Genomic DNA, 26,504 nt, shown 5'->3' with positions numbered 1-26,504 from the left:
GAAAAAGAGAGAGAAAGAAAGAAAAAGAAAAAGAGAAAGAAAAAGAGAAAGAAAAAGAGAAAGAAAGAGAAAGAAAAAGAGAAAGAAAGAGAGAAAGAAAGAAAGAGAGAAAGAAAGAAAGAGGGAAAGAAAGAGAGAAAGAAAGAGAGAAAGAAAGAGAGAAAGAAAAAGAGAAAGAAAAAGAGAAAGAAAGAAAAAGAAAGAGAAAGAAAAAGAGAAAGAAAGAGAAAGAAAAAGAAAGAGAAAAAAAGAAAGAAAAAAGGAAGAAAGAAAAAGAAAAAAGAAAGAAAAAAGGAAGAAAGAAAAAGAGAAAAAAAAAACAAAGAGAAAGAATGAATGAAAGAAAAAGGGAAGAAAGAAAGAGAAAAAAAGAAAAAAGGAAGTAAGAAAAAGAGAAAAAAAAACAAAGAGAAAGAAAAGAGGAAGAAAGAGAGAGAAAGTGAGAAAAGAGAAAACAAGAGAGAAAAAGAAAGAGAAAGAGAGAGCGAAAAGGGAGAGAAAATGAAAGACAAGAGAGTAAAGACAGGAAGAAAAAGAGAGAAAGGAAGAGAGAGAAAGAAAAAATAGAGCAGAAAAGAGAGAGAAAGCAAGAAAAAAAACAGAGAAAGAGAGAGAAAAGAGAGCAAAGAATAGAGAAATAAAAGAGATACAGAAAATAAATAAAAAAGAAATAAAAGATAGGAAAAGAGTTCCTATCTTATCTGTTGATTGTCCGGTGTTTGAGTTTTCTCCTAAACATATGGAGAGTAAGTTACGAAATATGCAATATACAACTGTACTTGTTACTGTTAAATGTTTTTCTAAAGATTTTATATATAGTGTAAGTAGGCAGGGAACACTACCCCTGCTTTTGTTACTTATAGTAAGTGTTAGTTACCTCTCAAATTGATGCACACCTGTGTATGTTATAATACATTTTAACTATTAAAGTGTCTGCTGCATAGGTTTGGTTTTACTCATATTTACTATTTTGCGACTGTCGCTTTCTTCCTTTCCTATCTGACCTTGTACTTTACCCTTTAACTTTGATTCATCTCTTTTTTCTCCCCTCCCTCCTGCCTCCTACCTCTCCACCCTCCCCCCCCCCTTTTTTCCCATTAAAATGGCGTACTCACAAACAAGGATTAGGTCCAGAACGATTGAATTGATTTCCATAAATGTAAAAGGCCTAAATAGTCCTGCTAAACGTTCTTTGGTTCTAAGAGACTTGCACAGGCATGGGGGAAATATTGTTTATTTGCAAGAGACACATTTCGCCTCAAGCCATGAACCTCGTTGGTTTAGCCAACAATATCCTACCGCTTTCTTTGCCTCTGGCCCTAAAAAGAAAAATGGGGTAGGCATTCTCTTTAGCGCTGATGTGCCATTCCAACTTACACAAGCACATAGAGACTCAGAGGGCAGGTACTTGATTCTTATAGGATTAATATATGGTAGACCCATAACCCTGGTCAATGTCTACTGCCCCAATCAATCTCAACAGGCCTTTTTCCAAACGGTTATCCATAAAGTACTAGAACTACAATCTGGCATAATATTCCTGGGAGGGGACCTGAATGCTTCCTTGGACCCATCCTTAGACACCTCAGACGGGGTCTCTAGCATCCCCCATAAGGCCCTCAAACGTATAGCATCCTCACTTAGAGATGCAGCATTGTATGACATTTGGCGATCACAACACCCCACCTCCAAAAATGTCACATTTTTTTCCCACCCCCATAGAAAATACTCAAGAATAGACTACTGGTTTACAGACGCAACAGGTCTTACGACTACTACAAGTAGTAATATACTTCCTATCACATGGTCAGACCATGCCCCGATCACATGTTTAGTATTATGGTCTAATGCTCCTGACACACCATACATCTGGAGGCTAGATGACACCTTGTTAGACGACCCAGTTTTCAAGCTGGAGATTGAAAAAGCCTTGATAGAATATTTTCAAATACATGAAAGATCTGAATCCCAACCCACGGTGGTCTGGGAGGCCCATAAATGTACAATTTGTGGCCTCTTTCTTAAACAGAAAGCCAGAATAGTCAAGAGTAGAAGAGAGAAGTATCAGAACTTGCTCTCTAGGGTGGAGAAGGCGGAATGTGCACATAAGATAACACCGGTAGACGAAATACTAAGTAAGAGCTTGGCCCTCTCGAGAGCGGAAGTCTTGAAGTTCCTACAAGAAGACTATCAAAAAGCGGCCCTAATTTTGAGGCAGCAGTTTTTGAGCGGGGGACAAGGCGGGACGATTCCTGGCCAGGGCCATTGCGCGTAAAAAAAAGAAACAATATGTTCATAGCATGATCCATCCTGATTGGAAACCTAGAGAGGATGGGAAATCGATCGCTGAGATCTTCGGATCTTATTACAAAACCCTATATAATATCCAAGGCGTTGATAGAGTAGAGGAAGACCCTTTTTCTCGGGAACGAAAGATGCAAAAGATACAAGAATATCTCACTAAGGTTAACATCCCGAGGCTCTCGGGGTAGGATTCTGAAGCTTTAGAATCCCCATTCACATTAACCGAAATCAAGCAAGCCCTCAAAGATATAAAATCTGGTAAAAGTCCAGGCCCAGACGGCTTTGGGGCCAGGTACTATAAAGCATTTGGCGACATACTCGCACCGGAAATGCTGAATCTTTTTAACCAACTATCAGACGCCCCATTCTTGCCTTGTTCGATGCTTGAGGCCCATAACTCTGTGATCCCCAAGCCAGGCAAACCAGAAACCAAACCTGAGAACTATCGTCCCATCTCGTTGCTCAATTCAGATGTCAAGATCCTAGCGAAAGTAACAATACCTCAATAGGTATTTCCCACAGCTGATCTCTACCGATCAAGTGGGTTTTATCCCGGGGCGTGAGGCTAGAGACAATACCTTAAAAGTCCTGCAGATGATAACACACGCGCACAACCATAAAACCCCACTAGCCCTGGTTTCAACAGATGCTGAGAAAGCATTTGACCGGGTCAGTTGGTCATTTATGCAGCTCACCCTGAGGAAATTTGGATTTGGACCTAAGCTTAAAAACAGGATTATGTCCTTATACTCATCACCTAATGCTAGAGTAAGGGTGAACGGTACGCTTTCTAATGCCTTTACAATCAGTAATGGGACCAGGCAGGGGTGTCCCCTGTCCCCTCTCTTGTTCGCCCTGACGATCGAAATCTTGGCAAGCAGGATCCGAGCAAACCCTGAAATAAGCGGAATTAGTATAGGAGGCTCTGAGCATAAACTTGCTATGTACGCCGACGATGTCCTATTGCTGATATCGGACGTAAGACAATCCCTCAGAGGGGCCATTGAGGAATTAGCACTCTTTGGCAGTGTATCGAATTTCCTTTTGAATCCCTCGAAGTCTGAAATTATGAATGTCACAATCCCTCAGACCGAATTTAAGATACTTGATGAAGAATGCCCGATAAAAGTTTCACATGCTAAGCTGAAATACCTCGGCATCTTTTTAATGCCTAGTATAAAAGAAATGGTGGCCCTGAACTATAAAACCATCAGAGATGAGATCCTTAGAGATCTGTCGAATTGGAGAAACAAGACCATCTCCTGAATGGGCCACATTGGAGTGGTTAAAATGAAAATTATGCCGCGGGTGCTCTACATCATGCAGACTATCCCGTTGTCTGCAGCTTCCCACATTATTCACCAGATACAATCGGCCATAGATCTAGAAGGATCTAAAACCAAGAATCAGTAGAAGAACTATTTTTTTACCCCGGAGCAGGGGTGGATTAGGAGTACCTGATCTGAGGATGTATCAGAGGGCAATATCCCTCCAGAGATTGGTAGAGTGGTGCCAAAACTCTGCTCAAAAGGCCTGGATTCAAGTTGATAACACAATTTTAAAAAGGGGAAATGTGGGAGCCCTGGCGTGGATCTCTCTCACTCATAGACCCTCCGTAACCAAGCTTTATCCTCTGATAGATGAGGTGTTGGTAGGTTGGGATAGATTGATTAAGAGGGCCTCCTATATCTCCACCCCTAGTTCACTAGTTACTCCTCTTGGGATTTTTATCCGGACTATCTCCCTCGAACGAGACATATGGTCTTGCGGAATCAGCAATACATAATATATTTCTACAGGATAAACTGAAACCCCAAACCGAGCTGGTTCAATGGGATTGTGGGGTTTTCGCTTCATGGTTTAGAGTAGCACAGATTAGACATTACTTTGACACTCACAGGGAAAAGCACAACCTGACAAGACGCAAGACTCTCTTCGAGGCTCTTTGTACGATGACACATCACCCGACCCATTTGATCTCACAACTATATAAACTATTGTTATCGGATGGGGACCATCATCTCCCATCCTACACACAAACTTGGCAGGATGAGTTGGGCTTAGAGATAGGACGCAAAGACTGGAACAAAATTTTTGATCGGACAAGAAGGGCTTCTGTCTCGGCCAGGGTCCAGGAAACACAATATAAATTACTAAGTAGGTGGTATCCGACTCCCCAAAGACTAAAACACATATACCCACACACAAGTGGGGGATGCTGGAGAGGATGTGGAGGTGAGGGATCCCTCTTACATATTTGGTGGACCTGCCCACTGCTACAACCCTTTTGGATCGGCATAATGGCCGAGATCAGTAGAGTCGTTGGAATTATAATTCCCCCCAATCCCTGCCACTTACTATATCACCAATTACCTAAAATTGTTGGAGAGGACAAGTACCTGCTCTTCTTGCTGATGCTCAATGGCGTAAAGGGTTTAATTCCCTTATACTGGAAAAAACAGAACATCCCTAGTATACAAGAATGGAAAAACAAGATAGCTGATTTGTTGAATCTTGAAAGATACCATTACCTTAAAGTGAATGTCAATTTTGTCTTATTCTAACCAATTTTAATATTGCTTTCAAGTTAATAAAGAAAACCGCCACTTTATTTAAAAAAACAAAAACAAAATAAAGGTTATATTTTCATTACCAAATTTGCTCCGTTTTAGGTAGCAGCTCCTCCCACCCGCAACTTCCGGATTTAATCCCCTGTAACGTATACAGCAGTCCCACCCTCTGTATACATAGAGTCAATGCGCGCTCCCGGCTTTGCTATACACAGCGCATGCGTTGCATACTTACCAAGCGCTCTGAAAATTGCTTCTAAAATGACTAAGTCCCATAAGTGTAATAGCGCATGCGCTAAATGTGAACGTGCGTGAGAGCTCTGTGTGACAGCTTCCAAACACAGGCGCATTACATACGCGTGACGTAGCCGAAAGGGGTTTGGTCCCCCCGTGGTTGATCGGATTATTGGTTGACACAAGTGAGCCTACAATGTCAATCATTAATCCAAGATGGCGGGCGGAGGATTGAGATGCCGATCGGAATGAAATAAAGCTCAAATAATAGTTAATTAGAGGTTTGCTGAAAAAATGATGAATTAAAGTGGCAGTATTTTAAGGTCAGCGTTTAAGCAGTGTTTAGCATTGAGCTTGACTTTACATTCACTTTAAAATTGGGAAATTAGGCACACACGATCTGATGTTATTGACTTGGGAGGGGCAGGGAATATAGTCCCTGGGTAAACTATCTGTAGCTAAAGTTGAAACAAGATAGAACATTATTAATCCCCCCCTCCTTTTTTTTTTTTTTCTTTCTCCCATACACCCCTCTCCTCCTTCTAATCCTTCCCCCTCTCCTTGAGGACTGATTGCTTTACCTTATTCTGAACTTCTTTCCCCCTCAGTCAGGGATTATTATATCGGGTACAGTTGTGTGTTAAAAGTAAGATGTGGAAGCGATATTTCTTCTATTGCTAAGTACTCGATGACTTATACTTCTCATTATGTATTATGTATTGTTTATAAGAAGAAACACCGAGCATAATATTTTACATCATTAAACAGCCCAAGTGAAAAGTTTAAGTAGATTAGTCAGCATGCAATGATTTTGTATCTGACGTAACTCTTTGTGCTGTTTGATTCAAATTTTTTCATGTTTGTATTCTGCCTTCTGCAAAATTTTCTTGATAAAATGTACAAATGTAAAACGTTATGTAATACTGAATGCCATTATGTACTTACAGTATTTGTATGTTCTTTCTTTCATTTCGCTAATAAAGCTTTTTTGAAAAAAAAAAAAAAAAAAAAAAAAAAAAAGAGAGGAAAAGAGAGAGAGAAATGGAGAAAGAAGAGAGAAAGAAAACAGAGAGTGTGAGAGAGAAAGAAAAGAGAAAGAGAAGATAGTGAAAGAGAGAGAATGAAGTGAGAGAAAGAAAATCAAGATAAGAAAGAAAAAGAAAGTAAAGAGAAATAGGGGACGATTTATCAAGCTCTGTATGGAGCTTGATGCCCCTTGTTTACGGCGAGCCTTTAGTCGTGCCGGAAACAGAAGTTATGAAGCAGTGGTCTAAAGACCGCTGTTCTATAACTTGTCCGCCTGTTCTGAGGCCGCGGACAGAAATCAACCCGATTGAATACGATCAGGTTGATTGACACCCCCTGCTAGTGACCAATAGGCCGCAAATCTGCAGGGGGCGGCATTGCACCAGCAGTTCAGAAGAACTGCTGGTGCAATGATAAATGCCGACAGTGTATGCTGTCGGCATTTATCGATGTGCGGTGGACATGATCCGCTACATCGTATCATGTCCACTCACACATTAAAGGGACACTGAACCCAAATTTTTTTTCTTTTGTGATTCAGATAGAGCATGAAATTTTAAGCAACTTTCTAATTTACTCCTATTATCAATTTTTCTTCATTCTCTTGGAATCTTTATTTGAAATGCAAGAATGTAAGTTTGGATGCTGGCCCATTTTTGGTGAACAACCTAGGTTTGTCCTTGCTGGTTGGTGGATAAATTCATCCACCAATCAAAAACTGCTGTAAAGAGTTCTGAACCAAGAAAAAAATCTTAGATGCCTTCTTTTTTATATAAAGATAGCAAGAGAACAAAGAAACATTAATAATAGGAGTTAATTAGAAAGTTGCTTAAAATTGCATGCTCTGGGGCATATGTATCAAGCTCCGAATGAAGCTTGATGCCCCTTGTTTCTGGCGAGCCAGTTATGAAGCAGCGGTCACAAAGACTGGTGCTCCATAACCTGTCCGCCTGCTCTGAGCAGGCGGAAACACATCGCCCCAATACAACCCGATCGAGTACGATCAGGTTGATTGACACCCCCCTGCTGGCGGCCTATTGGCTGCGAGTCTGCAGGGGGCAATGGTGCAATGCTGGTGCAATGCTGAATACGTCGAGCGTATTGCTCGCCGTATTCAGCGAGGTCTGGCGGACCTGATCCGCAGTGTTGGCAAAGGTCCGCCAGACCTTGATAAATATGCCCCTTGATCTAAATCGCGAAAGAAAAATTTTGGGTTCAGTATCCCTTTAATAAATATACCCCATAGAATGGAGGAAGGAGAAAGAAAAGACTATTGATAAAGAGAAGCTACGGTGTGAGAGCAAAAGACAGAGAGATAAGAGAGATGAAAGAAAGGGAGACAGAGAGACAGAGAAAAAGAGAGAGAAAAACAGGATACAAACAGAGAGAAATAATATAACTGAGTCCGAAGTGGAGAATAAAGTCAACTGATTTATAGGGATGTTAACCTCAAATTATAATCCCCATAAAATGTTTAATTAAAAAACTACATGATTTATTAAACACATACATTATTAGTTTGTTCCACTTCCTCCTGAGGCTGGTGTGCCTTTATCATATTTAAGTATGGCCAAATTTACCTGACCCTGCAACATAGTTACAGAGATTTCTCAAATCAGAGAAAAAGCTCATTTACATCTAACTGGCCACAAAAACACAGTCTATGGAACATAAATCCCACCAGGCTTTTCAAAGGGTGTATCCCTGAACTGTTCTTGACCTTTTGCTCAAATTTTCTACATTATAGTAAGAAAATTACAATGTTATATTTTTTTTAACATTTCTACAGTATCATTTGCAAAGCATCTCTTTTAAGCTGATCTACTGTATGTTATGCATAGACAAATGTGAAGATGAGCCCTGAGATATTTTTACCTTGGAAACTGTGTATCTCATTGAAGGGAGTTTACTAATATTGGGAGAGACATTTGCTTTACAATATAATGCTCAGTAAAATAAGCTTAGGATTTCTCGTCATGATGGCAAGTTTTTTGGAATGTGGCCCAGAGTGAGAGAGGAAAGAGGGAAAAAGACGTACACAATAGAGGGTAAGAAAAGAAATATAAAAGCAGAGGAGAGACATTAAGATAAATAAAATGCGTATTATTATGGGCCTATAATTTTATGTCACAGTACCAGGAAGCGTGTAAAATCTCACCAAGGTCTCCTGCGCACATCATACAAATCAATCTTGCTGGGCGCTCTCCAAGGAGTAGCTGTAAAGACAAATAACTTTGTCAGTGGATTCTAAAATTCCCCAGGCCTCCCACTCACCTTTGTGACCCACAAATACCTGGGTAATATCGGGTTACTCCTGTGGCACTGCCAAAAACCTGCCACAGCAGAGTAGGGTCCTCAAGCCGGTTTTGGATAAATACATCTTCAAGCGCATCTGTCCAGTTCAACTCATTCAGAATGACTGTGGCTGGAAAGAGGGGGTAGGTACTGGTCAGTTGAGGTTAGCAGTAGGGATGGGCGAATGTGTAATTGGTTTGGTAGAACGAATAGTCCTGTGAGCATTCATTTTGGACAATTGAATGTTGATAAGAATGAAAATCCATTAAAATTAGGTAATCGAATGTTATTTTTCGGTTTTCGAAGGTTACTTACATTTTCAAATGTGCCTAATTGTATTTAATATCAGCATTCGAAATTTTGAATGTAACATTTGATTTAACAAATATTATCCAGAAGTTCTATAATTCATGTGGTAAGGAATTTAGTAAATTTATACAAAATAGATACAAATATATTCATTCAAATTTTTCTATTTAGAATATTTCATAATTAGAATATTACATTTAAAGAGAGCATAAGAAATACTATTACAAATATATTGATTAACATTTTTAAAATTCGAAAACTGCATCATTCAAATCGAATTATCAGAAAAATTCAAATCGAATATTACATTTAAAGACAGCCTTAGAAACACTATTACATTAAAACGAATGTTAGAATATTGTACAAACATTCGAAATTCTAAACAAACGAATGTGTTAAAATTAATTTCATTTTTAGAATGTTGCAAAACATTTGCCCATCCCTAGTTAGCAGTAGTGGACAGGGGCCAATGAGGAGATAAGGACACTTAATAATCTGACACAGTGTACGTCTGGGCCTTGATACTATCGGTACAGAAAGCGAGGCCTCCGTATGAACCTGAGTTAATTGTGTAGAAATGATTAATTACACCCACTGACAGCTCGTTAGCAGTTACCAGCACGTAGAGAAGCACTTAGCACCTCAGTGCCTCACACCCTGATCACTTAGCACAGCAAGAAGACTCTCATTAGTGAGAGTGCAAAATAAACAGAGGGTTGGAAATCTTATGTAATAGGTTTTCCCTATAACTCCTACTTTTGCTCCATATAACCCCTCCAATTACAGCATATAAGGTTGTCTTATAAGTGTTCTTGTTAAGTCAGAGAACACATCTTTATAACACCTCGTGATCCACTCTTTAACCCTTACTCCTGCATTTAATTTATCCTAGTAACTCTTCCTAATGATCCACGTAACATCTACTCATAATGCCTATATAATGCCCAATATAGCCTCTCCATATAACTGTATGTATTACTCTACATAACCATCATTCATCTCATTGCTACTTACAGCTCACCCTACTGTTCTATATAACAATCCCTATAACTCCCCCTATTGCTCTACATAACAATCCCTATAACTCCTTATATTGCTCTACATAACAATCCCTATAACTCCCCCTATTGCTCTACATAACAATCCCTATAACTCCTTATATTGCTCTACATAACAATCCCTATAACTCCCCCTATTGCTCTACATAACAATCCCTATAACTCCTTATATTGCTCTACATAACAATCCCTATAACTCCCCCTATTGCTCTACATAACAATCCCTATAACTCCTTATATTGCTCTACATAACAATCCCTATAACTGTCAGGGCTGGACAAAATTCAACTTAATTGTGTACCACACAGTCTCACAATATGGCAAACCCAAAAGTTGTTACATTAGGTTCTATTTTGATCGTAGACTGAGGGTAACACTATGAATCCCCTGGAGGATATTAACATAGGTTAGTTAGTAAGGAGGTGGTACTTCTTTGCCATATATCAGAAGAAACCTGTCTAGGATATCTTTTATATATGAAGTAATAATAGTAACTTGAGTAGCAGAACACAGGTTGCAATCAACTGAGCAGGGGTTAAAATAAAAAACCTCGACTTCCGGTGGGCGGCTCTTGAAGATGGATGCAAGCTTTTGTTGCTCCAGAGAAAACCTCTTTTAATCTCCTTAATATCATCTTTCTTCCATGCCATCTGCATCTCCCTTGACAGAGAAGCTGTCCGGGAATTACCAGCAGATAGAAGGAATCCATTCTCTTCTTCCCCGGAGGTCATTTTACTTAATAGTAATCCACGTGGGATTTAGCACATGCTGACTCCGCTTAGAGCAATGGAGTTGGAAAAATGCATGGCCGCGCAGATATTTGAAACTCTGCTGCAGGCATTTGAACGCTTGTTTACTAGCTATGAGACGTTAAAGGGAACTATCCAGGCTATTGCGCGACCCTGTCTTCCAAAAGCTAACCCTGGGACTATGCGGAACTGCCTCTCCACACTGGACCCGCACAAGATACCTCCCGTCCAAATGCAACCGAACACCATCACTACTAACTCAGCAGCCTTTTCCCTAGAGCCGGCGGTTTTGACTCAGTAGAACATAATCCTCACCTCACCAATGGGGAAACAAGGCCCCAGGAATATTCATGATGCAGCTTCGCTACAAATGACTGCCTGGTCAGTCGTCAATGCATCTTCTAGATCTAAACAGCCTCCACAGCACACCCCCTCCTGCAGCACTGGGGGGTTGGATGGAACACAGCCTGATACCAGTTTAGCTCGGGCATGCCTGCCTGCATACGAATCATATGAGGGCGACACACCTGAGTGCATTCCTCAACGCCCGGAGATCTATCTTCCAGGAGAGTGGCTCTTCAAATATTGTCCTGTACATCAGGCTGGACCGTTACCAGATTTGGATCATCGATCGTGGGTCCGGGGCAGGGACGGCATTGGCTAGAATGGGAGGGATGTATGTGAGCTGACATCAAGCTCTCTCAGGCGGAGTGATCAGGACTTTTCTCTGACGGAGTGATTGGGGCCTGCAAGAGAATGATGCAGCCTTTCCCTTCTCACATGAATGACTGCCGAATTATCAGCTTACCCCAAATCGTAGTGGAGTCGGTTAACCAGAAGGTGGATCCCTTGCTGTTTAAGGATACCCCCATTTGTTGGTAGCGTAAAATGTTCGCAACCTGACTATTTATCTCTTGTCATTACTCTCCATATACCTTAACCGATGCTCCCTCAGTAATGTTGTGGACTTTGAAACGAGTAATGCATTCATCTCATAGTGTATACTTATGGACACTAGAACATCGCAATGTTTGTTTTAAATTAATATAAGACTACCTTGTTAATAGCTAAAGAAAACATTTCTATGGTAGCGGTTTGTTGATTACCGAGATATCTATATAGGCAATGTCACATTTCCAATGTTCAGTCTAGGTAGCGCTAGTGACCTCACAACAGGGAATATACGTACAAATACTCAGTGAATGTCATACTTTAAAAGTGAGTACTGTATGTTGATAATAACACCCCACTTACTAGATCAGTACCTGTTATTGAGGCACATGTTATGCTGAATGGATTTCTCACAGCCCTCCTTATAAAAACTGACGCACCGCAGACTGCCTAAGCTGCCAGCTACTGCTTAGAGCTGCACCTCACACTTCCTTTTCTGCAACACTATAAGGAGACAGACATAGTAACCTGCATATGCTTGCTTTGATCAAAATTTAAATACAGTTCCACAACAGTCTGTCTGATATGTTAAAATAATTGCCTCATCCAACCTGACATGTTTTGGGCAGACATACTGTATGAAGATAATAGTGCCCCAACTACTAGTTCCGTGCTTGGTGTGGTGGTGTATGGCTTGCAGAATGGCTTTCTTGCGGTCTTCCATATATGTGGAAAACAGCAAATCGCTTAAACTGCTACTAACAATCCAAGGCTGAGCCACTCATTTTGCTTCCTGTAACAATACATTGAGACAGACATGGTAGTCAGCATGTGCTCTCTTTTCAAGCTGTCCGATGTGTCACCATAATAGAACCTTACAGTGTACGCTAAACCCTAATAATGTATATAATGTGGGCCAAATTATTATACTCTTTATTTAGGAACCTTGCATAGGGAGCTCCTGCTCTCTTAGGCCTAGATTTAGAGTTCGGCGGTAGCCGTCAAAACCAGCGTTAGAGGCTCCTAACGCTGGTTTTGGCCGCCCGCTGGTATTTGGAGTCAGTGATTAAAGGGTCTAACGCTCACTTTTCAGCCGCGACTTTTCCATACCGCAGATCCCCCTACGCCATTTGCGTAGCCTATCTTTTCAATGGGATCTTCCTAACGCCGGTATTTAGAGTCGTTTCTGCAGTGAGCGTTAGAGCTCTAACGACAAGATTCCAGCCGCCTGAAAATAGCAGGAGTTAAGAGCTTTCTGGCTAACGCCGGTTTATAAAGCTCTTAACTACTGTACCCTAAAGTACACTAACACCCATAAACTACCTATGTACCCCTAAACCGAGGTCCCCCCACATCGCCGCCACTCGATTAAAATTTTTAACCCCTAATCTGCCGACCGCCACCTACGTTATACTTATGTACCCCTAATCTGCTACCCCTAACATCGCCGACCCCTATGTTATATTTATTAACCCCTAATCTGCCCCCCTCAACGTCGCCGACACCTACCTACACTTATTAACCCCTAATCTTCCGACCGCAAATCGCCGCCACCTACGTTATCCCTATGTACCCCTAATCTGCTACCCCTAACATCGCCGACCCCTATGTTATATTTATTAACCCCTAATCTGCCCCCCTCAACGTCGCCGACACCTACCTACACTTATTAACCCCTAATCTGCCGAGCGGACCTGAGCGCTACTATAATAAAGTTATTAACCCCTAATCCGCCTCACTAACCCTATCATAAATAGTATTAACCCCTAATCTGCCCTCCCTAACATCGCCGACACCTACCTTCAATTATTAACCCCTAATCTGCCGACCGGAGCTCACCGCTATTCTAATAAATGTATTAACCCCTAAAGCTAAGTCTAACCCTAACACTAACACCCCCCTAAGTTAAATATAATTTTTATCTAACGAAATAAATTAACTCTTATTAAATAAATAATTCCTATTTAAAGCTAAATACTTACCTGTAAAATACATCCTAATATAGCTACAATATAAATTATAATTATATTATAGCTATTTTAGGATTAATATTTATTTTACAGGCAACTTTGTAATTATTTTAACCAGGTACAATAGCTATTAAATAGTTAAGAACTATTTAATAGTTACCTAGTTAAAATAATAACAAATTTACCTGTAAAATAAATCCTAACCTAAGATATAATTAAACCTAACACTACCCTATCAATAAAATAATTAAATAAACTACCTACAATTACCTACAATTAACCTAACACTACACTATCAATAAATTAATTAAACACAATTGCTACAAATAAATACAATTAAATAAACTATCTAAAGTACAAAAAATAAAAAAGAACTAAGTTACAGAAAATAATAAAATATTTACAAACATAAGAAAAATATTACAACAATTTTAAACTAATTACACCTACTCTAAGCCCCCTAATAAAATAACAAAGCCCCCCAAAATAAAAAATTCCCTACCCTATTCTAAAATACAAATATTACAAGCTCTTTTACCTTACCAGCCCTGAACAGGGCCCTTTGCGGGGCATGCCCCAAGAATTTCAGCTCTTTTGCCTGTAAAAAAAAACATACAATACCCCCCCCCAACATTACAACCCACCACCCACATACCCCTAATCTAACCCAAACCCCCCTTAAATAAACCTAACACTAATCCCCTGAAGATCTTCCTACCTTGTCTTCACCATACCAGGTTCACCGATCCGTCCTGGCTCCAAGATCTTCATCCAACCCAAGCGGGGGTTGGCGATCCATAATCCGGTGCTCCAAAGTCTTCCTCCTATCCGGCAAGAAGAGGACATCCGGACCGGCAAACATCTTCTCCAAGCGGCATCTTCTATCTTCTTCCATCCGATGACGACCGGCTCCATCTTGAAGACCTCCAGCGCGGATCCATCCTCTTCTTCCGACGACTAGACGACGAATGACGGTTCCTTTAAGGGACGTCATCCAAGATGGCGTCCCTCGAATTCCGATTGGCTGATAGGATTCTATCAGCCAATCGGAATTAAGGTAGGAATTTTCTGATTGGCTGATGGAATCAGCCAATAGAATGCGAGCTCAATCTGATTGGCTGATTGGATCAGCCAATCGGATTGAACTATATTCTGATTGGCTGATTCCATCAGCCAATCAGAAAATTCCTACCTTAATTCCGACATAGGACATAGGAAACAATGGGGCTGCGTTAAGAGCTGAACGCTGCTTTTTTGCAGGTGTTAGGTTTTTTTTCAGCTCAAACTGCCCCATTGTTTCCTATGGGAGAATCGTGCACGAGCACGTTTTTGATGCCGGCCGCGTCCGTAAGCAACTCTGGTATCGAGAGTTGCATTTGCGGTAAATATGCTCTACGCTCCTTTTTTGGAGCCTAACGCAGCATTTGTTTGAACTCTCGATACCAGAGTTAAATTTATGGTGCGGCCAGAAAAAAACCCGCGGAGCGTTAACAGCCCTTTTACCGCCGAACTCCAAATCTAGGCCTTAATATGTTCAGCGACACATGGAAGGAACCATATTTTAAAACAGTTGTTTGGAAAATCATGTTGATGTGGTTAGCTTAGTTAAAGGGACAGTAAACACCAGAATTTTTGTTGTTTAAAAAGGTAGATAACCCCTTTATTACCCATTCCTCAATTTTGCATAACCAACACAGTTATAATAATATACGTTTTACCTCTGTGATTACCTTGTATCTATGGCTCTGCAAACTGACCCCTTATTTCAGTTCTTTTGACAGACTTGCATTTTTAGCCAATCAGTGCTGACTCCTAAGAGCTTCACATGCCTGAACTCAATGTTATCTATATGAAACACATGAACTAACGCCCTCTAGTGGTGAAAAACTGTCAAAATGCTTTCAGATTAGAGGCAGTCTTCAAGGTCTAAGAAATTAGTTTATGAACCTCCTAGATTTAGCTTTTAATTAAGAATACCAAGAGAACAAAGCAAAATTGGTAATAAAAGTAAATTGGAAAGTTGTTTAAAATTACATGCCCTATTTAAATCATGAAAGATTTGTTTTGAGTTTACTGTCCCTTTAAGCCCATTTTGACCATTTTGCTTTAATGATTTCTTATCACAACTCTCCTTGTACCCTAACCAATGTTCCCTTAACTTTATATTACTCCGATGGGGTGGTGCTTGTGGAGGCAATGGTATGGCAATGGTGCTTTGAAATACTGTATTGAGGCGGACATAATAGTCAGTATCTGCCTTCCTTTCACTTATAATTAGTACACAGTTCCATAGCAATATGTCTGCTGTCTCAGGATAATAGAACCTTTACTTAATACAGCATGTGCTGACTCCTAAAAATGTACATACTATATGAGTCAACTTGTCGTATATTTTAACTAAGAGCCTTGCACAAGGCGCATCTACTCTCTTAACATTTGCAGCAACGCATGGAAGGAATCACACTGTTGTCTGTGTTTCGGGTGTGGGGGTTGTTTTGGTTAGGTGAATTTGTTAATTGCATTGAATAAGTAACTCCTAGATTATACTACAGTTATGAATATCAGGTTTTTTTTTTTTCAGAACTCTTATTTCAACACCAACCCATATAGATTCTTTCATTTTAACTAGATTGGACATTCACACCTATCATCCAAATTAATAGCACTTCAATACAATGCGATTTAACAGTTAAATCAGATTTGCCTCTTTAATACTACCTTTCTTAGTTATACTCCAGCAGATTTATTGCTTAATTGAATGCTTAGGCTTATTTATCTTATAATACTGAACAACGTATATTGATATTTCTCCTACATATCTAGGGGGAACTGTATACCTCTGAAATCATTGGATCTATTGGGGATTTAGTGTTTATTGTTTTTAGTTTGTTGTTGTTTTTGTTTATGTTTAGTTTAGTTTAATAAAGTTAAATTTAAGAGAATTCGGGTAACGGGCAATGAGAAACCCGGGTAAATGTGAATAAATAAAGGTTTTACCTGTATTGAATGTACTATCATATATTTCTAAATCATAATCTAATCTAACACGTGTCAGGGAAATTTACCTTTGCCCGTATATATCTATGCATCAGATCAATAGTGTGCATTATGTTATATTCTAGAAAGTCATATCTCCTATTTCATTGAATGTGACACTGTACAATTCTGAATTATCTGTATGTAATTGTTTACATGTTGTATACCTGAATTCTCTTCAATAAAAAAGAATTAAAAAACAAACAAAATAAAAAACCTCTAAGCGGTGGTCAGACACTACTTTGGCAGCAGACAGTCTTTTAAGCAGAAAGTCAAGAAGATATACAAGAAGCTGAGGCAAGATGATCAGTGTATGCAGATTATAGAATAATGCAGATCAATTCACATACCCAATTCCTCTGATACAGTTAATACAGTCCAGTAATAGATATTAAGGTAGCTCCTATACTTCAGTCTTATTGGTACAGGAACCGCTTCCTCAAACAGTAGAAACACTACTACTCACAGACAGTGAAGTGTGATGTAGAAAACTGTAATGGGAGTCACAGGAATCCGTGATGGAGAGCAGGAGAAATCCAGAGTGGTAGCAAGAGGAATCCGAAGTTTACAACATGAGAAATCCGTAATGAGAGCAGGACCAGCGGGATGATGCGTGTAATCAGAGCGGAGGAGCCGCGAGCAGGCTGATGGCGTCACCCGGCACTAGTCAGTGATCTGTGAAACCAGGAGAACAGCATGAGAGGATGCGTCTGAGCATAGATGTATCGAACCAAGAAGAACCAAAAACTACTTTCCAGGATTTCCATAAGATAGCTTGTGGCAAGCTAGGAGGTAATTGATACCAATACCGAAAGAATACAGGCTTAGGTTGAGAACAAAAGGATTAGGCGCTAACACCTTACCAATGCAAATTACCAAGCAAAGGTACATAGAAGGAGGGGCCTTATATAGCACATAATGATAGAGTTGCTTCATGATTTAAATGGGGAAATGAGAATAAAAACATAACAGAACTCCCCCCTCAAGGAGCCACTCCGTGGATCAAGGTTTAGGTTGGTCAGGGTTCCTCCGATGAAAGAGGGACACTAGTCGGGGGGCTGATAAGTTGGAGGAAGGCTCCTGCTTTATCTTATTTATATAAGGAGATTAAGCACAGGTCTTCATAACTGTAAACTTTATTAAGAATGCTATACACACACACACAATGCAAAAGGCACTTCCTGACTCTACCATTGTGTACATAACAACAGGTTGATATTGTTCATACCAACTGATAATCTCAATATCACACAGCTCCCAAGAGTCTTCCTCAGAACCAAAACCATTCCAATGAACTATATATTGCTGTACATTATGGTGGTATCATGAGTCAAGGATGGAATCAACCTCATACTCAATGTCCTCATCCAAGGGCTCGGAATGCTCAGGAGTAGAAGTGGCAGTTCTAAGTGGGTTGTATGGTTTCAGAAGTGAGACATGAAGCATGGGATGAATCCGGTATGACTCAGGTAATTTAAGTGTCACAGAACTTGGGTTGATTACTTTGAGAATTTCGAAGGGTCCCACAAATAATCCCCCAAGCTTTTTGCTGGGAATGCGTAATTTTAAATATTTGGTCGAGAGCCATACTAAGTCTCCGACGCGGTATTCCGGACCTGGCCGTCTTCTAAGGTCATAATAATGCTTCTGCCTTGCCTGAGCCAAGTAAATATTGTGCTGCAGCGTTTTAAACCCTGAAGCCAAGTTATTGATGGAATCATTAACTGAAGGGGCTGAAGTCTCAGTTTGTGTAAAAAGATGGAACCTAGGATGAAAACCATAGTTTGCGTAAAAGGGGGAGACAAGGGTTGAAGAGTTCACAGTGTTGTTATATGTGAACTCAGCAGTTGGTAAAGTAAAAAAGCCCAATTGTCTTGTTCAGATGTACAGTAGCATCTTAGGTATTGCTCCAAACTTTGGTTTGTGCGCTCTGTTTGCCCATTCATCTGGGGATGATAGGGAGAGCTCAATCTCCTTTGTATCTGTAATGATTCACAGAGCTGAGTCCAGAATTTAGAGGTGATCTGAGTGCCGCTATCTGAAGTGATAGTAGTAGGAAGGTCATGTAATTTAACAATGTGATTCAAGAATAGAGTAGCATTTTCTGAATCTGTTGGTAAGGAATGACTAGGATTGAAGTGTGACATCTTGGTGAACAAATCCACTACTACCATTATAGTGTTGTAGTTGAATGAAGCCGGAAGTTCAACTATAAAATCAATGGCAATGTCCTTCTAAGGCCTATCTGGTACAGGAAGAGACATGAGAAGATCATACGGTAGTCTTTTTTGTGGTTTACATGTAGTGCAAGTTGAACAAGTTTTAATGTAATCCTTAACGTCTGTTAACATTTTAGGCCACCAATAATCTCTTCTAAAGAGGTGAATGGTTTTATGGAAACTGGGATGTACAGCATCGGGAGAATCATGTACTGCATGAAGAATCTCAGCACAAAGTGTTTCAGGTACATAAACCATGTTATGGTGGCAGTACAACCCGTCAGACCTCTTTTTAAAGTCTTTCAATGGTAAATGTGGGTCAAGAACTTGAGATTCTTGGAATTGTGACACAAGATCGGTAGTTAAACCAATAATACAGTTATGTGGTATTACGGTTGAAGGTGTTTTTTGATAGTCAGGCCTGGTTACTTTTCTAGAGAGGGCATCAGCTTTACTGTTTTTAGTTCCTGGTCTGTATGTAATGTGAAAATTGAATCTAGAAAAGAAAAGATTTCACCTAACCTGTCATGATGTGAGTGTTTTGTTTGTTTTGAGGTATTCTAGGTTAATATGGTCAGTAAAAACTAGAATGGGTATGGTGATACCTTTGATAAGGTGACGCCAGGGTTCAAGGGAAGCTTTCCCAGCTAACAACTCTTTTTCACCTATGCTGTAATTTATTTCTGAGGAACTCATAACTCTAGAATAGAAGGCTATAGGATGGAGAGGTGAGCTCCAACACTTTCTTTGAGAAAGGACAGCACCAATTGCAAAATCTGATGCATCTACTTCTAGCGTGTACTGTAATTCAGGATTCAGGAGTTGTAGAAAAGGAGCTGTGGTGAATCTGGTTTTTAAAAGATTAAGTGACTAATCTGCTAGCAGAATCCAGTGAAATTTTGTGTTACTACCGGAGAGAGCTGTGAGGGGTTAAGCTATTGCAGAGAACTGCTTAACAAACTCTAAAAATCTCTGTACCTCCACCCTAGTAGTAGGAATGGGCCAAGATGTTATAGCTTCAACCTTTTGTGTTTCCATCTCTATACCTAAGGGGGAGATATTGAATCCCAAGAAGGTCATGGTATCTGTGTTGAAAACACATTGCTCTAACTTGGAATACAAGTGGAACTTATGTAGTCTGGCTAAAACAGTTCTGACTTGCACAATGTGTTGTTGTAAATTCCCTGAATAAATGACAATATCGTCAAGGTAGATGACCATGCAAACATCAAGCAGGTCTCTAAATATAATGTTTATAAGGCCCTGGAAAGTGGCGAGGGCATTACAAAGGCTGAATGGCATCACAGTGTACTCAAACAAACCATACCTAGTTCTAAACACTGTGAACCATTTGTCTCCAGGTCTGATTCGGATGAGATTTTAAGCACCCTGCAAATCCAATTTAGTAAATACCGTGGCACCTTGTAAACATTCTATCATCTCAGTGATAAGGGATATCTGTTTTTCTTGGTACGTTATTAAGTTCCCTATAGTCTATGATGGATCTAAGGGTTTTATCTTTGTTTTCAACTAAAAACATCCCAGCAACTGCTGGGGATTTGGAGGGCCTAATGAAGCCCTTTACCAAATGTTTGTCAAGGTAGTTTTTTAGTGTATCAGCTCTGACTGGGATAAAGTGTATATGTGTCCATATGGAATACTGGCACCTGGTAGCAATTCTATAGGACGGTCGTATGGTCGGTGTGGTGGTAGGGAGTTGGCCGCTACTTTATAAAAAATGTCCTTAAAATCTGAATAACAAGGAGGTAGATTGTCAGTGGTAAGTAAGATAGTGCTAGAATGAAAGCAAAACTTGGAACAGTAATTAGACTGCATGGTTATAGTAGAATCTTTCCAAGTAATGGAGGGCTGATGTTTCTGTAGCCAGTTAATGCCTAAAATGACAGTAAACAAAGGAGAATGTATTACATCAAACGTACAAGTTTCAGTATGTCTAGTATCAGTAGTGAGTGTGAGCGGGACTGTTTGGTGAGTTATAGGACCTAAAGAGATAAATGAACCATCTATGACATGGATTGCTAATGCTATAGGCTTTTTTATTAATGGTATATAATTTTTAACAGCAAACTCTTTATCTACGAAATTCCCACAGGTTCCAGAATCGATAACAGCCTTACTGGTAGTTCTTTGGAGATCCCACTGTATGAAAATAGAAAGAACACAGTGAGATGAGATCTAAGACTGGGTTGTACAGCAAACTTTAGATAGTTAGGTCTTACCCTTCTGTTGTCGCAAGAGTATGGGGCACTCCTTTACAATGTGATCCTTAGAGGCACAATACATGCACAGGTTGTTACTCCTACGTCTGGCCTTTTCTTCTGGTTTTAATGGTCCCTTAATGAAGGCAATATCCATGAGTTCGTCCATAGGTCTAGGGTGAGGGAGAGGACAGGAAGTGGAGACAGGATTTTTAGTAGGGAATTCAGATGTACTCTTCTCTTGTCTTCTTTCCCTAATACGTCGGTCTATGGTTATAGAAATAGATATTAAAGACTCCAGACTTGTCGCTAGATCTATTCTTGCCAACTTGTCCTTGAGAGGATCAGAGAGACCAAGACGGAATTGATTCTTGAGTGCATGTTCATTCCATAGGGTATCAGGTGCCCATATCTTAAACTCAGTAACATAGTTCTCTACTGGACGTCTCATTTGTTTAAGGCTTCTAATAGCTGCCGCTGCAGTATTTTACTTATTATTATCCTCAGAGCAGTGACATTTCTTTGAAGAATGAATCCAGAGAATTTAAAATAGGATAATTAGACTCAAAATAGGCGGTAGCTCATGACCTAGGTTCACCTCTCAAATAGGAAATGACAGTGAGAACTTTTGATCTCTCATTGGGATATGTCTTAGGTTTCAGTGAGAAAAACAAATAAAATGAATTCTTGAATTCCCTGAATAGGGTTCTGTCACCAGAAAAACTTTCAGGGGGACAAACTTGGGGTTCGGAAGTAGTATCAGGAGATAGTGTTCTTAACGGTATATTCTGGTTGACAATTGCCTTGAGTTGCTAATTTTCTGACTGCAAATCCCTTAACCCCTGTATTAATACTTCCATGTTTTGAGACACAACAGTCACATGGTTTTTCAACTCAGTAAGATCCATAGTAACAATATAATATGAGGCCTGGTAATATGTCAAGGCTGGACAAAATTCAACATAATTGTGTACCACACAGTCTCACAATATGGCAAACCCAAAAGTTGTTACACTAGGTTCTAATTTGATCATAGATTGAGGGTAACACTATGGATCCCCTGGAGGATATTACCATAGGTAAGTTAGTAGTAGGTGGTACTTCTTTGACATATATCAGAAGAAACCTGTCTAGGATATCTTTTATATATGAAGTAATAATAGTAACTTGAGTAGCAGAAGACAGGTTGCAATGAACTGAGCAGGGGTTAAAATAAAAAACCTCTAAGCGGTGGTCAGACACTACTTTGGCAGCAGACAGTCTTTTAAATACAGTCCAGTAATAGATATTAAGGTAGCTGCTATACTTCAGTCTTATTGGTACAGGACCGGTTCCTCAAAACAGTAGAAACACTACTACTCACAGACAGTGAAGTGTGATGTAGAAATCCATAATGGGAGTCACAGGAATCCGTGATGGAGAGCAGGAGAAATCCGGAGTAGTAGCAAGAGGAAGCCGAAGTTTACAGCAGGAGAAATCTGTAATGAGAGCAGGACCAGCGGGCTGATCCGTGTAATCAGGGCGGAGGAGCCGCGAGCAAACTGATGATGTCACCCGGCACTAGTCAGTGATCTGTGAAACCGGGAGAACAGCAGGAGAGGATGCGTCTAAGCAGAGATGTACAGGAACGCTCAGCTCAAGGAAGAAGAACCAAAAACTACTTTCCAGGATCTCCACAGGATAGCTTCTGGCAGGCTAGGAGGTCATTGATACCAATACCCAAAAGAATACAGGCTTAGGTTGAGAACACAAGGATTAGGTGCGAACACCTTACCAATGCAAATTACCAAGCAAAGGTACATAGAATGAGGGGCCATATATAGCACATAATGATAGAGTTGCTGCCTGGATTTAAAGGGGAAAGGAGAATAAAAGCATGATAATAACTCTTCCTATTTCTCAATATAACCCTCCCTATAACTCTTCCTATTGCTCAATATAACCTCCATATAACACCTTTTATTCCTCAATATATCCTCTCTATACCCTTTCCTATTGCCCAGTATAACCTTTTGCTCATATAACCTCCCTGTAACTCCTATTTTGCACCCTATAACCATCCCTATAAGTCCTCCTATTGCTTCATATAACCTATCTATACCACTTATATTGTCAATATAACCCTTGCTTTAACCCCTCCTATTGCTCAATATAATCCTCCCTATAGCCCTTCCTATTGCTCAATATAACTCTCCCTATTACTCCTATTTCTCAATATACCCTTTACCTATAGCTCCCCATTTTGCACATGTAAACTTCCTATAGTTCTTACCTTTGTGCGTTTTAACTCTTCCATTTAATTCCTCCATTTGGCCCATGTTACCTCTTTATATAACTACCCCAGACATATACTAGTGGGTTATATCACAGACAATATGATATATGCTGGTGTTTGAGGGATGTAATGTGAACTTACAGCCTTTGTAGATGTCTGTGGGAATCTGCACCGCTGTATATGAGTAATTGACCTTAGTCTTAAAGTTTGCATCTTCTGTGAATTCCAGCTGGAGGGAATGGGTGGCTTCCTGGCTCTCTTCCTCACCTTCTGGGTCATCCTATAAGAGGTGCATAGTAAGTGACACCTAAATGACAGCTGGCTACTGAGGAAATAAATGGCAATGAGGTCATCATATTAAACGTCCATAGTAAGTGACACATAGATCCCAGCAGGTTACAGAGGAAAGAGAGGGCATTAAGGTCCTCCAGTAAGAGGTCCATAGTAAGTGACACATAAAGGACAACAGGTTACTGAGGAAAGATATGGCATTAAGGTCATCATGTGAGTGGTCCATAGAAAGTGACAGATGAGTGACAACAGATGACTGAGGAAAGAGATGGCATTAAGGTCATCCTATTAAAGGTCCATAGCAATTGACACATAAGTGACAACAGGTGACTAAGGACAGCAAGGGCATTAAGGTCATCCCATAAGAGATCTATAGAAAGTGGCACGTAAGTGACAATAGGTGATTGAGGAAAGAGAGGGCATTAAGGTCATCCGGTGAGAGGTTCATTGCAAGTGACACCTAAGTGACAACAGGTGACTGAGGAAAGAGAGTGCATTAAGGTCATCATGTGAGAGGTAAATAGTAAGTGACACATAAGTGACAACATGTGACTGAGGAAAGAGAGTGCATTAAGGTCATCATGTGAGAGGTAAATAGTAAGTGACACATAAGTGACAACAGGTGACTGAGGAAAGAGGGCATTAAGGTCATCCTGTGAGAGGTCTATAGAAAGTGACACATACGTGACAACAGGTGACGAAAGAAAAAAATTAGGAAAGAGATAGTTGTAAGAGATCAATAGTAAGTGACACATAAGTGACAACAGGTGACTGAGGAAAGAGAGGGTGTTAAGGTCATCCAGTGAGAGGTCTATAGCAAATGACACATACGTGGCAACAGGTAACTAAAGAAAAAACTGAGGAAAGAGATAGTTGTAAGAGGTCAATAGTAAGTGACACATAAGTGACAACAGTTAACTGAGGAAATAGAGGACATTAAGGTCATCCTGTGAGAGATCTATAGTAAATGACACATACGTGACAACAGGTGACTAAAGAAAAAAAGGGCATTAAGGTCATTCTGTGAGAGGTACATAGTACATGAAACATAAGTTATAACAGGTGAATGAAGAAAAAGAGGGCATATAGAGTGGTTAGATAATAGTAAAACGTACATGAACACTGAGTAAGAAAACAGAAAAAGTGAAAGAGGAAAAATGCCAGAAAGCGACATGATACAAAGGATTTAAATGGATAGAAAGAGTGACAGAGAGAAAGATGAAAGGAGACGAAAGAGAAATAGTGAATATGAGAAGATATGGTGGAATGCAGAAGACACCTGAAGGACGGCTACTGCTAGAGTAAAATGGAAACAATATCGCTATCTATACAACATTGAGAAATGCTCAGCCAGTTTAGTTCTATCTAAAAAAAAAAAGACAAACCTGCCATGAATGGAGAGAGAGAGATAGAGATAGAGATAGAGAGAGATAGAGAGAGAGATAGAGATAGAGAGATAGAGATAGAGAGATAGAGATGATAGAGATAGAGATAGAGAGAGACCACACATGTCTTGGCCTTCTGTGGACCTCATCTGTGAGGTGGAGGAGAGATGTGGAAGAAAACAGATACTCACATATTCCGTCTCTGCTTTGGAATCATAATATTCAATATCTTCTTCCTTAAATTAGAGAGAGAAAGACCGACGTAGTGAGAGATGCATATAACAAAAGAAAGACATTTTAATTGTCATAAATAAAAAAAGTTTAATGAAATTGGTTAAGGCGCAACAGAGAAGATAAGATAGAGATACAGGGGCCAATTCTATATAGCTCTCTGGGATTGTCAGATTTTATTTCTCCCCCAATACTATGAAGCCCCTGTTGTAATTCTAGGACAATGTGTTTCGCAGAGGAGTGTTCCCTGCATTTAATTATGTGAAGGCGATGCATACAATAGGGCTAAAAAAAAAAACGCAATTAAAAAACATATAAAACGTAAAAATGAAAATAAAAATACAAAGTAAAAGTTTAATCACATTCAAAATTTTACCGAAATACTGCAGCAAATGTATTTTATAAAAAAAATGTAAGGTGCGCATTAGAAATTGTAATAAAACTACACTGCACATGCAAAAAATGCTGTGAATTCAAATTTATATAACACACACACACACACACACATACAAACACACATATAAACACACACACACACACATACAAACACACATAGAAACACACACACACACACATACAAACACACATAGAAACATACACACACACACAAACAAATAATTGTTTTTGGAGAATCAGATAATTGGCGTGTTAAGTGTCATAGAATACAAGGGTTCTTCTCTACATAGAAATAAAGGGATACAACTTCATATAAAATCAAAACCATTCTATGGGACCGAATTATCAATCTCCGAATGGAGCTTGATGCCCTTGTTTCCGTGCGAGTCTTCAGGCTCGCCGGAAACAGCAGTTATGAAGCAGCGGTCTGAAGAGTATGCTGTCGGCATTTATCGATGTGCGGCGTATATAATACGCTAGATCATATCATGTCTGTCCGCACTTTAATAAATCGGCCCCATATTTACTTGCTGAAAATCCATAAACAAGAGTTAATATTTTGCTCCTTATATAACACATGGGTAACATGTTTCACGCCCACGCAGAAGGTGCTTCCTCAGAGTTTAATTGCACTCCTAGGTATTACATTAATGCCTTCCAGCAGAAAATGCTTTTTAATACCATGCAAGCAGAGTTAAGAACGGTGAAATCAAGCATTTCAAAAATATTTGCATTTCATTTGAAATCAGAGAAGGTGCCAAAAAAAAGATTTTTGTTCCCCTAATGAAATATGTACAGGGCAAAACACAGAAACGGATGAGCCTTCAACTGTTTTATATTAAAGCCAATATCAACTACAGAAAAATATAGATATTAAAATGGGATTAAATGCTAGATGAGTTTATACATTAAGTGCCCGTTAATGGAAAATGAACCCACGACATTGTAAATTGAAATCAAAGGTTTTACTACTACATTACAAGAGTAGGGTGGGGTGTTGTAAAATGGTTTATCATTTCATTATTAAAGGGACACTGAACCCAAAA

At 39.7% G+C, this 26,504-nt stretch overlaps 1 protein-coding gene across 1 annotated transcript in view; it reads right to left on the bottom strand.

Annotated features, from left to right (window-relative positions):
* The window catches only part of CACNA2D2 (calcium voltage-gated channel auxiliary subunit alpha2delta 2), a 780,863-nt gene that overhangs the window by 229,339 nt on the left and 525,020 nt on the right, over nucleotides 1–26,504 (bottom strand). Inside the window, exons 5-8 of the mRNA XM_053721110.1 lie at nucleotides 25,023–25,067; nucleotides 23,297–23,435; nucleotides 8,428–8,559; nucleotides 8,293–8,350 (exon numbers count right to left, since the gene is read on the bottom strand). Coding sequence (XP_053577085.1) covers nucleotides 8,293–8,350; nucleotides 8,428–8,559; nucleotides 23,297–23,435; nucleotides 25,023–25,067 — 374 coding nt within the window. The remainder of the gene's footprint in view (nucleotides 1–8,292; nucleotides 8,351–8,427; nucleotides 8,560–23,296; nucleotides 23,436–25,022; nucleotides 25,068–26,504) is intronic.

This window comes from Bombina bombina, chromosome 7 (assembly GCF_027579735.1).
Source record: "Bombina bombina isolate aBomBom1 chromosome 7, aBomBom1.pri, whole genome shotgun sequence".
NCBI classification, from domain to species: domain Eukaryota; kingdom Metazoa; phylum Chordata; class Amphibia; order Anura; family Bombinatoridae; genus Bombina; species Bombina bombina.
The sequence above is the reverse complement of the archived record's forward strand: the minus strand, read 5'-3'. Positions and strand labels throughout refer to the sequence as shown.